Source organism: Phacochoerus africanus, chromosome 1 (genome assembly GCF_016906955.1).
Source record: "Phacochoerus africanus isolate WHEZ1 chromosome 1, ROS_Pafr_v1, whole genome shotgun sequence".
Taxonomy (NCBI): Eukaryota; Metazoa; Chordata; class Mammalia; order Artiodactyla; family Suidae; genus Phacochoerus; species Phacochoerus africanus.
Window position 1 is genome coordinate 98,118,928 of NC_062544.1, and position 12,718 is coordinate 98,131,645.

General features: G+C 47.1%; 1 protein-coding gene across 2 annotated transcripts in view; it reads right to left on the reverse strand.

The window, feature by feature from the left end:
* Nucleotides 1–12,718, reverse strand: part of OSBPL10 (oxysterol binding protein like 10) — a 327,444-nt gene that overhangs the window by 14,938 nt on the left and 299,788 nt on the right. For both annotated transcript variants that reach the window (XM_047769412.1, XM_047769418.1), the window contains exon 8: nt 6,549–7,026. In XM_047769412.1, coding sequence (XP_047625368.1) covers nt 6,549–7,026 — 478 coding nt within the window. The remainder of the gene's footprint in view (nt 1–6,548; nt 7,027–12,718) is intronic.

Sequence of the window (12,718 nt, forward strand, 5' to 3'; positions counted from 1 at the left end):
CCTCAGAGCTGAGAGAAGCTGAAAAATGTCAATTAACCCATCCTTCCAGGCCATGACTAGTCCTCAAGCTGGGAGATTTTGGCTTTTAAATCCCACAGATTGATTCATCAATAAACCTAAGGCTAAGCATTAAGACTTCCAAACTGATACATTTGAAATTTTTTAAGGAACCAGACTCTTCCCACAGGCTGTTGACTAGGTAAAGAAAGCACAGAATCACAGAAAGCAACTCTGGGGTCTTTGTCTGCAGGCCCCACAGAGGTGGCATTTGGGGGCAGATGTGCCCCTACCTGTCCCCACAGACCCAATTCCGAGGCTATGCATTTACTGGGCACCTGTCTGGAGCTTTGGGGGAAGGGGTTTCGAGAACAGCTGGCTGAGCCGTCTCCCCAGAAGTAGTGGTGCCAAGCAGAGGGGTTTCTGCCTCTTTCCATGGATGTCACCACAGGGTTGGCCAGGATGTGTCCCCATTAGACTCTTTTAGTGGCAGAGCTGAGGCACTGTGCAGGGAGGTCTCTGAGATGCAACCTAGGGGAATTCAAGGCATAATGAAGCCCTTGACAATGGCATTTTATCGTAGCCAAATATGCCCCAGCCCAAAGGCAATAATTTAAAAGATAAGCCCATGTATTTATACACAAAATTTCAAGTGGACCCATCTAATTTTAAAAATGAATGGAGGAAAAAATGCCACTTCTGACCCAATCAATAAATTCATGGAAGGTGCTAGATCAGTGCAAGGAATAAGGGAGGATAAAAACAACATCCTACCTCCCCTGTCCCACTGTCCCCATAACTCCCCCACCACACACACACACAAGGAAGCCCTAAGCACAAGAACCAGAACCTTTGGCTTTAAAGTTTGGGGATTCTTAGGAGCATCTCCTGTGAAAAATCAGCATCTGTATGTTACAGAGCACACATTTAATTAATATGAAAGAAAGGGGCTGTAGCTACTGAAAGGACTTAGGCAAACTCAAGGCTTCGTGAGCATGAGAGAGACAATCCCCCAGCCCTTCCCAGGTCAGTCCCCAGCAGGAACGCACTGGGGGCTGGGGGGTAGGCTTTCCAGAGTCTCTCCAGAATCTTCCTTAGGCTTGCAGCACTCCACAGAGAGGTTCTAAGTAAAAATTTCAAACAGAGAGCCAAAGCAAATCCCAGCAAATCCCAGTTCTGCTCCAAGGATGCTCCAGCAGATGGCCTGGGGAGAGGGTGTGACATGGTTTCCCATGCACGCTGGGCATCAAGAGCTTTGTCCGTGGCTGGGCAGCGTGAAATAAGGCCACAGCCCCTGCTCTTGCCTGGATGGAATCGGGGATCTAAGACCGCCAACATCAAAGGCAGACCCTACACTCAACACAGACATGCATCACCTACCAGCAAGAGAAAGGGAAAGTGTGGGTTTCCCTCGGGGAACAGAGCACAGACGGAGGGTAAAAGGGACTCACCACCTTCAGGTACAGCTCAGGAGGTGGTGAGAGAGGCCAAGCAACGGCCCTGAGGAAGGTGGTGTGAGAGGCTGGAGGCACGAGGCGGCTGGTGACCAAGGAAGGTGCAAGGAGTCGGGGGGCGGGAGCTTGGGGTGCTGGGAGGGAGGATGGAGCACCATGACACGGTCGTCACCACCACCTCCAGGCCCCTCCTAGGGAGGATGCGGTAAGGGCAGCACTACCTGGTGAGAGCATCACAGAGGCTGGGAAGAGATCTCCTCTCCCTGAGTGAAGACGCCCCTAAATCACTAGAAACGGATTCACAAATCTTTACTTTTATCTAGATTTCTAGATAGTCATGTAACATCAAGAATCCCTACCTAGCAGCTCCTGCTGTGGCTCAGCGGAAACAAATCTGACTAGTAACCATGAGGACGCAGGTTCGATCCCTGGCCTCGCTCAGGGGGTTAAGGATCTGGCGTTGTTGCGGCTGTGGTGTAGGCTGGCAGCTACAGCTCTGGTTCAACACCTAGCCTGGGAATCTCCATGAGTGTGGCCCTAAAGAGACCAAAAAAAAAAAAAAAAAAAAGAAAAGAAAAGAAAAAAAAAAGAATCCCTGCTTAGCCAAGACATGGAAACAATCTAAATCTCCACTGACCAATGAGTGGATAAAGAAGATGTGGTACATAGAGACAATGGAATACTACTCAGCCATAAGAAAGAATGAAATTATCACGTGCAGCAACATGGATGGGCCTGAGATGATCATACTAAGTAAGTCAGAGAAAGACAAATACCATGATATCACTTACATATGGAATTTAAATATGACATAAATGAACTTATCTACAAAACAGTCTCAGTCATAGGAAACAAATTTATGGTTACCAAAGCAGAAAGGCGGGTGGAGGGCTGGATTGGGAGTTTGGGATTAGCAGATGCAAACTATTATATATAACATGGATCAACAACAAGGTCCTACCATATAGCAAGGGAACTATATTCATCATCCTGTGATCAACAAGTGTTGGAGCCCACTAAACCTGCTGAACTTTGCAGTAAACAAATTTGGCACATGTGCAAAAGCACAACCACTCAGAGAGCTTTATCATCACCTGCACCTGATTTTTTTGTCTTTTTGCCATTTTTTGGGCTACTCCTGCGGCATATGGAGGTTCCCAGGCTAGGGGGTCTAATCAGAGCTGTAGCCCCTGGCCTACGCCAGAGCCACAGCAACACCAGATCCGAGCCACATCTGTGACCTACACCACAGCTCACGGCAATGCTGGATCCTTAACCCACTGAGCAAGGCCAGGGATCGAGTCCACAACCTCATGGTTCTTAGTCAGATTCACTAACCACTGAGCCACAACGGGAACTCCGACCTGCACCTGATTTTGCTCATTAACCTACGTCACCTTCCCTAATAAAAGTCAAGTGGGCTAAAGCCTAGGGCTTTGGTTCTGCGAAACAGTTCCTCCTGGTCCCCCATGTTCTAGATGTAAAGGAGTCTTGTGTGTTTTGTGATGCCGCGCCTTTCCTCTTTCAGGATCTCCCGTTGCTCTGCAGCGCTGACCATGGCAAACAAGAATGGAAAAGAATATGAAAAAGAATATATACATGTATATATATTGTGCATGGTATGTATAGTATGTATATATAATCACTGAATCACTTTGCTTTTCAGCAGAAATTAACACATAAATCAACTATACTACAAAAAAAATTTTTAACATCCAAAAAATAAAAAAAATCCCTGTTTTAGGGGCCCAGGGAATGGGAGGCACCTACCTTATGCTCTAAGGTGACTGTGGTTTACCTGCCTGGACAAGAGGCGGCGACACATTTGCAGAGGGTCCCCAGAAAGGGCTGGAGTAAACATTCTCTGAGTATCAGAAAATGCATTTGGTTTTTTTTTTTTTTTTTTTTTTGGTCTTCTTAGGGCTGAACCTGCTGCACATGGAGGTTCCCAGGTTAGGGGTTGAATCAGAGCTGCAGCTGCAGGCCTATAACACAGCCACAGCAACACCAGATCCTTAACCCACTGAGTGAGGCCAGGGATCAAACCCACCTCCTCATGGATACTAGTCAGGTTCGTATTCACTGAGCCACAACGAGAATTCTGAAAATGCATTTGCTTTTACCATAAGATATTCATTTTTTTTCTGGCTAATCACAGATTTAAAGTGGGGGGGAGGGAGGAAGGAGGAAGAGACAACCAGTCTGTGGACTTCTCGCTCAGCCTGAGGCTCCCACCAGCAGGCTGTGCACACGACAGTCAAGGGTGGGGAGGCTGCTACACTCATACCTGCCCTCCACTGACACCTGTCTCACTCAAGGAAAGGTCCGAGTCCTCCCAGGCCTCCCTCTTCTCTCTCTCATACCTCACACCCAATCCGGCTGTAGCCAATGAGGGGTTAAGAGCCAAACTCTCCAAAGAACTCATACAACTCAACATCAAAAAAACAACCAACCTGACTGAAAAACAGGTAGAGGGCCTGAATAGACATTTTCTCCAAAGAACACCTACAGATGGTCAACAGGCTCATGAAAAGATGGTCCAAGTTACTAATCATCAGGGAAACGCCAATCAAGACTATGAGCTATCCCCTCACATCTGTAACAATGTTGTCATCAGAAAGAACACAAGTAATAAATGCTGTGGAGGGAAGAGAGAAAAGGGAAACCTCATACACTGCTGGTGGGAATATAATTGGTGCAGACACTACGGAGAAGAGTATGGAGGTTCCTCAAAAAATCAAAAATACAGAACTATCATATGATGCAGCAATTCCACTTTGGGGACTTATCCAAGAAAATGAAAACATGGTATTAGAAGAGATATATGTACTTCTATGTTCATAGCAGCATTGTTTACAATAAACAAGATACTGAAACAAAGCTAAGTGCCCACCAACACACAAATGGATAAAGAAACTGTGGTATAGATATCCAATGGAATATTACTTTGCCATAAAAACGCATGAAATTCTGCCATTTGTGACACCAGGGATGGACAGAGATGGTATTATGCTAAGTGAAATAACAGAAAAAGACAAATCCTGGACGATTTCACTTATATATGGAATCTAAAAGCGAGGAGTTTCTGCTGTGATGCTGTGGGTCAATGATCTGTCTTGTCTCTTTGGTCATGCCAGTTCAATCTCTGGCCCAGCACAGTGGGTTAAGAATCTGGCATTGCTGCGGATGTGGTGTAGCTCACAGCTCCAGCTCAGATTCGATCCCTGGCCAGGGAATTTCCATATGTTGTGGGTGCAGCCCAAAAAGGAAAAAAACAAAAACATAAAAAACAACTGAATAAATATAACAAAACAGAAAAAGAGTCATAGAATCATTGGGAGTTCCACTGTGGTTCAACAGTAATGACCCTGACTAGTATCCATGGGGATGTGGGTTTGATCCCTGGACTCGCTCGGTGGGTTAGGGATCTGGAGTTGCTGTGAGCTGTGGTGTAAGTCACAGATGCATCTTGAACCCTGCATTGCTGTGGCTACAGCAAAGGCTGGCAGCTGCAGCTCCGATTTAACCCCTGGCCCGGGAACTTCCATGTGCCACAAGTGCAGCCCTAAAAGGATTTAAAAAAAAAAAAAAAAAAAAAAGAGCCATAGAATCAGAGAACAAACAGGTGGTTGCCAGATGGGAGGAGAGAAGTAGATGAGGGAAATTAAGAAGTACAAACTTCCAGTTGCAAAATAAGTGAGTCATGAGTATGAAGTGTACAGTACAAGGAACAGAGTCAATGATTATGTAATATCTTAAAAAAAAAAAAAAAAAAAAAAACGCCTTGGCCTCGCCTTTCTCTCATACCCCACAGGTGACCTCTCTACTTCAGGACACATCCAGACCCCCATCATGTGTCACATCCTGCACCATTTCACCCGGGTCCAAGCCATGAGGGTGTCTTGCCTGGATTATTACCATTATCTTCTAACTAGTCTCCTGTGTCCCCTTCCCCCTCCCACGGTCTATTTTCATCTGGCCACAGTCACCTCTCTGACCTCATCTTCCCCTGTCCCCATCTTGCTTTTCCTGCTCCAGCCATGTGGGTTTCCTGTCTCAGATCAGCAGGCAGGGACCCCCTGCCTCCGGCCTCTGCCTTATTCTCTCTGCCAGTCACCCTCCCCACATCACCAATAAGGCCTATCCATCACCCCTTGGATCTCTGCCCAAATGTCATTTTTGCTCAAATGCATCTTCCCTGCTACCACCATGCCCCATCCCAAAGCTCCCCTGCCCTCTCCCCACCATCCCCAGGTCCCTTCCCTCATTTATTTGCATGAAACTCATCACCTTCCAACATACCACACAATCCTATTTCCCCAGCAGAAGGAGCTTCATGGGGACAGAGATTTCTATGTTTTGCTCATTCAAGTACCTGTAGTTCCTAAGACAATGGCCAGCATCTAGTAGGTATTCAATAAAAGCATACCAAGTCGACAAAAGATGTTCTTATCTTGTGGGGTTTGGAAGGCTTCCAAGGAGCCGTGAAACTGAAAGTCAAATTTTGCATTGGATTTCTTTCTTCTGGGAAGAGTGTCTACAGCCAGACTCTCAAAAGGATGTATGACTCAAAAGAAGTAGAAGAGCCACTAACACCGGTGCCTGAGTTTAACAAGGATGATAGCAGTTTTCTTCAAACAATGAATAAACTTCACTCAGCACTTTGTTGTGACAGGGACATGTGATCCACTGGGTTCTTGCTTCAGAATCATAAGCAAGAGTCCAGAGATATGCCTTGGCAATTTTTCTGAACAGATTTTTTTTTTTTTTTCGGCTGCACCTGCGGCATGCAGAAGTTCCCATCCCAGGGACTGAACCCGCACCACAGTACGGACCCAAGTCAGTGCAGTGACACACCAGATCCTGAACCCACCAAGACACCAGCACAGCACATCCCATCTGGTCATCACCTCTGCCCGGGGAAATACCAGGACTTGGTGCCCAAACGGCAAAACCCCTACTTCCCAGCTGCCCACTCACCCCAAATTCCATAATGAAACAAAAACAAAGGCGTCCACACGCAAATCCTCAGTGGTTCATCAGGTCTACAAGTGTCAGTGGGCAGAGCCCTGCTCCACCTGACATGACATGGCTTACCTTCCCCTATCATAGAGACCCCCACGGACATGCCCATGAACTTGCTTTTGGTCCATACGTGAGTGTTGACACACAGTCTCTTCTCCTTGCACTCACAGTAGAAGCAGGAGATTGGCGGGTGATGGGACACCTGCTCAGCCACAAACCGCAGTTTGTAGTTTTTGGAAGGGTCATCGGCCATCGGGTGCTCGTGGCCAGCAGGGGTGTGGGGGGCAGTCCTCTTGGGCTTGACCCTGTCCTTGGGGACCTCCCAGGAGCAGTGGAACGTCTCGCCGATGATGGGGTTGTAGGGCTTCTTGGCCAGAGCGCCCTTGCGGCCCTCATGGAAGGCAGTGAGGTAATACTCCACGAAGCAGATGACCCTGTCCTGCGGCGTAGCCCCGGCAGTGACAGCCAGCAGCAGGTCCGGGTGTGCCATGAAGTCTGCATACATCTCCAGCAGGGACCGCTTCTCCAGGATAAACGTGGGGAGCACCACCTGCGCCCAGAGGAGACAGAGTCAGACACGAAGCCCGGTGGTTACCTCGTGCACAAGTGGCAAAGGCAAAAACAGGGCTGCCCCCTCAGGCAAGTTCCAAGTGGCTCATGCCAGGGAACAGTTCCCTGGATTTGTGCACATGGGATCAACTGCGGCAAGAAAGGCAAAGAAATCAGGAATGTCTGGGGTGGTGGCATCATTGCCAACCCTGCTTCGTGGACAAGGCTGTTCTGAGCCATCTGCTTCTCTGCTTGTCTGGACTCAAACAACAGCCGCTGTCTCCCCTCTCTACAGCCAGTGCCCTGCTAACACAAAGCCCTCTTCCACCCCCCCCCTTATTTAGAGACCTGAAGAAAGGAGTTTGCAAGGGCTTTTCCCTATTCTTCCTGACATCACGCACAACCAATGGGGATGCTCTGTGTGTCCTCAAAAACACAGATACTGGAGTTCATTGGTGCCCACAGAGGGGGTCCAGATATGAGTTTCCTGGTGGCCTAGCAGTTAAGGACTCAATGTTGTCACTGCTGCGGCTCAGGTTCAATCCCGGGCCCAGGAATTTCCAAATGCCAAGAGTGTGGTCACAAAAAAGGGGATGGGTCTAGGTGGATCAGGATCCACTATCAACAAGAGCATCTGTTTGGAGATCTCTGTAGGAAAAAGAACTTATAAACCCCCAAAGGAAGGACTGTGGAAAGAGCCCTGGCCCAGGTCTCTGGGAGGCAAGGCCAGCTGGCAGGCAGTTGTTCACAGGGCTGCCACAGAGAAGGGGGCCATGGATGGAGGTTGTCTCACAGGCTGGGCCAGAAGACATGAGCAGAAGTTACAGAGAAGTAGGTTCTACTTATACAAGCAGCTTCTGACAAATGGACTGGCAGAGGGGCCATCCCTGGGTGCATCACTGGCCTCATCACTGCAGACAGGTAGACTCTTGGATGCCCTGCCAGGGGCAAGGGACTCCTTGTGGATCCAGAGTAGATTCAGGTGCACAAATGCCTTAACACAAGGATGAGGTCACTTAAGGCAAATGAAGGACATTCTGAAATGGGGCTGGACCTTCAGGTCATAGATACGCTATCACCCCCTCAGTGTCTCACCATGACATGGTTACAGGGTATTAACTCCACCCACTTGGCTGTGAGACAAGTTCACGTTGGCCTGGAGCATCTTACTCTGCTCTGCTTTGCCGGAGCCATGGGGTTTTGAAGCTGGAAGGTCAGCCCCAACCTGCTGGTTCGTCCCTGAACTGCCTGGGGGAGGGGAGGGTGCTACCCAGTTCAGATGGGTTGACTGAGGTCATGAGTTGGTTCACGCCCATCCCTACACGGCCAAGTCTGTCCTTCCATCACATCATGGGCCCCAACTCCCACGAGAGCATCACTGACCGGGACCACCACACACAGATCTGTGCTCTTGCCCCACTTGGGAACCTTCCTGGAGGATGGAGATGCACTGAAGGTGAGGTGTCCTGACAGGCAGACCTGAGGGCAGCAAAGCACAGAGATTACAGAGCCAACAGGGAAAGTCCAGGCCCCTGGGGAGGTGAGGTTGATACCCTTTTTTTGCCAAGTCCATGGCATTCAGAAGTTCCTGGGCCAGGGATCGAATCCGCACCATAGCAGAGACAGAGCCACAGTAGTGACAGAGCCAAATCCTTAACCACTAGACCACCAGGGAACTCCAATCTTTTAATGCTTTTCTATCTCACTTGAACACTATGTCAAAGGACAAAGCACCTATGCTAAGTTAAAAAGCAGCCAGATGTAAATTGAACGTGTAAAACAATCCATGTAATGTCAACAGACTTCAGATTTAGCACATCTCTCCTGGTGACAGGACTGAGTGAGGTTTACATTTCTTCTGAGTATCTTTCTGCTTCATTTCTATCATAAACTGGAAAAAGAAACATCATTTAAAATACAACTATGCAAATTAATGGAGATTTCCTAATTTTCATTCAGCCGCAACTTGACAAAATTGATAATGTAGCAGCCTGGGGATCTGAGCCGGCCAGGAAAAGTGCATCCTGACTCAAGAGTGGCCTTCAGACACCACTGCTATCACCTCCCATGTCTCCGTGTGGGAATAGGTCACCGTTTGGCTGCCATGCCTGTGCTCTGTGGGGCCTGCCCTTCCAATAAGGCTCCCAGGGACCTGGCTGTGCCTCCATGGCTCCCCCAAGAACACCCTAAAAAGGCCATAAAAGAGCATGAAGTAATGCCATGGGCAGCAATATGGATAGACCTAGAGATGATCATACTAAATGAAGTCAGAGAAAAACAAATTTCATATGATCTCACTTATATGTAGAATCTAAAATATGACACAAATCAACGTATCTACGAAACAAAAACAGACTCAGAGACATAGAGAACAGACTTGGGGTTGACAAGGGGAAAGAGGGTGGGGGATGGATGGAGCGAGCATTGGGGATTAGCAGATGTAAACTAGTATCCATACGATGGATAAACCTCAAGGTCCTACTGTATAGCACAGGGAACTACATTCAATTACCTTTTGAGAAACCAGAATGGAAAAGAATGTGAAAAGGAATGTACATATGTGCACAACATAATCACTATGCTTTGGTAGTAGAGAAGAAACTAACACAACATTGTAAATCACATAGGGTTCAATTTAAAATAATAATATTAAAATCTCTATTTGAGATAAATCGAGTCTAGTCTGGCCCCCACCTCCTCTACAGTCTCACAGGAGCCCTCACTTTCTGCCTCCAGTCCTCCCCTCTCAAGAACACACACACGTGGTCATTCTGGTTTCCTTTCCCTGCCCTCCCTCCCACTTTGTCTGCATGAGAACTGGCTCTTCCCCTCAAGGGTAACCTCCACTATGAAGCCTTTGCAGGCAGCTCCAGCTCCAAGGCTAAACCACCTACCCCTCCTTCACCACCCCCATCCTACATCTCCCTCCACTGTGCCATCTTCACAACTCTCTTTTGGTTTATAAAGAGCATTATGGGGACAACTTGGGGAGATTTTACTCTGGGCATGTTAGAAACACTATCACATCGATGTTACATTTCCCCAGGGTGACCAATGTGTCATGTAGGAGAATGACCTGGTTAGGTCACTGATCGTTTGTCCATTGAGATCCACTCACTGATGGATGTTGGGGACATATCTGCAACCTGCTCTGAAATGGTTCATCAAAAAATAAACAGGAGGAGTTCCCGTCGTGGCGCAGTGGTTAACGAATCCGACTAGGAACCATGAGATTGCGGGTTTGGTCCCCGCCCTTGCTCAGTGGGTTAACGATCCGGCGTTGCCGTGAGCTATGGTGTAGGTTGCAGACGCGGCTCGGATCCCGCGTTGCTGTGGCTCTGGTGTAGGCCGGTGGCTACAGCTCTGATTCGACCCCTAGCCTGGGAACCTCCATATGCCGCGGGAGCGGCCCAAGAAATAGCAACAACAACAACAACAAAAAAAGACAAAAATAAATAAATAAATAAATAAACAGGAACTCTCATTGTGACTTAGTGGGTTATGAACCTGACATAGTGTCAGTGAGGATGCAGGTTCTATCCTTGGCCTTGCTCAGTGGATAAAGGATCCAGCGTTGCCGTGAGCTGTAGTGTAGGTCACAGAAGCGGCTCAGATCCATAGTTACTGTGGCTGTGGCATTAGGCCAGCGGCTAAGTTCCAATTCAACCTCTAGCCTAGGAAATTCCATATGCCACAGGTACAGCATTAAAAAGAAAAAAGAAAAAAAAAGAAAAACTAAATACAGGGGTTCCCTGGTAGTCTAACAATTAAGGATTTGGCATTGTCACTGCTGCAGTTCAGTCCCTGGCCCAGGAACTTCTACATGCTGAGGGCACAGCCAAATATATACATACATACATACTTACATGTGCATGTGTACTTGTGGGGTGCCAGACGGAGAGGACAGAAATGGAAAGAGGAGGTGGAGAGGGGAAAGCAGGGAGAAAAAAATGCCAAGTGGCACAATGTTAACAACTGGCCAATACAGGTGAAGGTTATGTGGAAGATCATTGTTCTTTCGTTCTTTTTTTTTTTTTTTAGGGCCACATCCATGGCATATGGAGGTTCCAGGCTAGGGGTCCAACTGGAGCTATAGCTGCCAGCCTATGCCACAGCCACAGCAATTCCATATTCGAGCTGCATCTGCAATCTACACCTCAGCTCATGGCAACACCAGATCCTTAACCCACTGAGGGAGGCCAGGGATCAAACCTGCAATCTCATGGTTTCTAGTCAGATTTGTTTCCACTGCGCCATGACGGGAACTCCCTTTTTTACAATCCTACTGTAGATGGAAAATGTGAAGAATAAAGAGTTGGAAGATGAAGTTCCTGCTGTGCCACAACAGGATCGATGGTATCACTGCAGCACCAGGATGCAGGTTTGATCCCTGGTCCAGCCAAGTGGGTTATAGGATCTGATGTTGCCACAGCTGTAGTGTAAGTTGCAACCATGGCTCAGATCTGATCCCTGGCCTGGGAACGCTGTATTCCATGGGGTGGCCAAAAGAAAAAGAAAGAAAAAAAAAGCATTGGAAGAGAAAGAAAAAAGCTCTACCAGGGATGCGATACCTGAGAATTTACTAATCTTCAAGGACAACCCTTCTGAAATTAGAGACACAGGGAACGTGGTCTCACAGCCAATGGCAGGTCCAACCCTCTAGGGATGTATTCTGAACTTGATAATGATGCTGTGGCTTTGCCAGCATTGGGGAACATAGACTTCCTGGAGAGACGGAGAAGGAGGAGCTGGAAGAGGGATAACTATTTCCCCCTTTATCTCTTGGTGTTTGTGCAAAATATCCATTTCAGGCCTTTCAAATCTGGCACTTTGACATTTTTTTTTTGGTCACACCCGTAGCATGCAGAAGTTCCAGAGCAGGGATCAAACCTGCACCATGGCAGCGACCTGAGCCACAGCAGGGACAATGCCAGATCCTTAACCCACTCAGCCACCAGGAAACTCTGTCATATTTTGCATTAAAGTGAGATTCTCTCTCTCTCTTTTTTCCCCATATTAAAAAAAATTTATTGAAGTAGAGTTGATTTACAAGTCGTGATCATTTCTGCTATACAACAAAGTGATTCAGTGACACATATACACACATCCATTCTTTTTCAGATTCTTTTCCCATATAGATTATCACAGAATATTGATTGTGTAGAGTTCCCTATGCTGACAGCAGGTCCCCACTGGTCAGGCATTCAATATACAGTGTACATGTGCCAATCTCAAATCCCCAGTTCACCCCTTCCTCCACCCCACCTGTCTCCTTTGGTAATCATAAGTTTGTTTAAAGTCTGAGTCTGCTCTGCAATAAACTCATTTGTATCTTTTTTTTAGATTCCACATATAAGTGATATCATGTGATGTTTGTTTTCACTGTCTAACTTCACTTAGTATCTCTAGGTCCCATCCATGTTGCTGCAAATGGCATTATTTTATTCCTTTTTATGGCTGAGTAATATTCCATTGTGGGTGTGCTTGTGTACCACATCTTCTTTATACAGCATATATATGGGTCTTGTTTTTGTATCCATTCAGCCAGTCTATGTCTTTTGGTTGGAGCATTTAGTCCATTTACATTTAAGGTAATTATTGATATGTACGTGCTTATTGCCTTTTATTAATTGTTTTGGATTTGTTTTTGCTGATTTTCTCTAGCCCTTTATCTCTTGGCCTTTTTTCTTCCC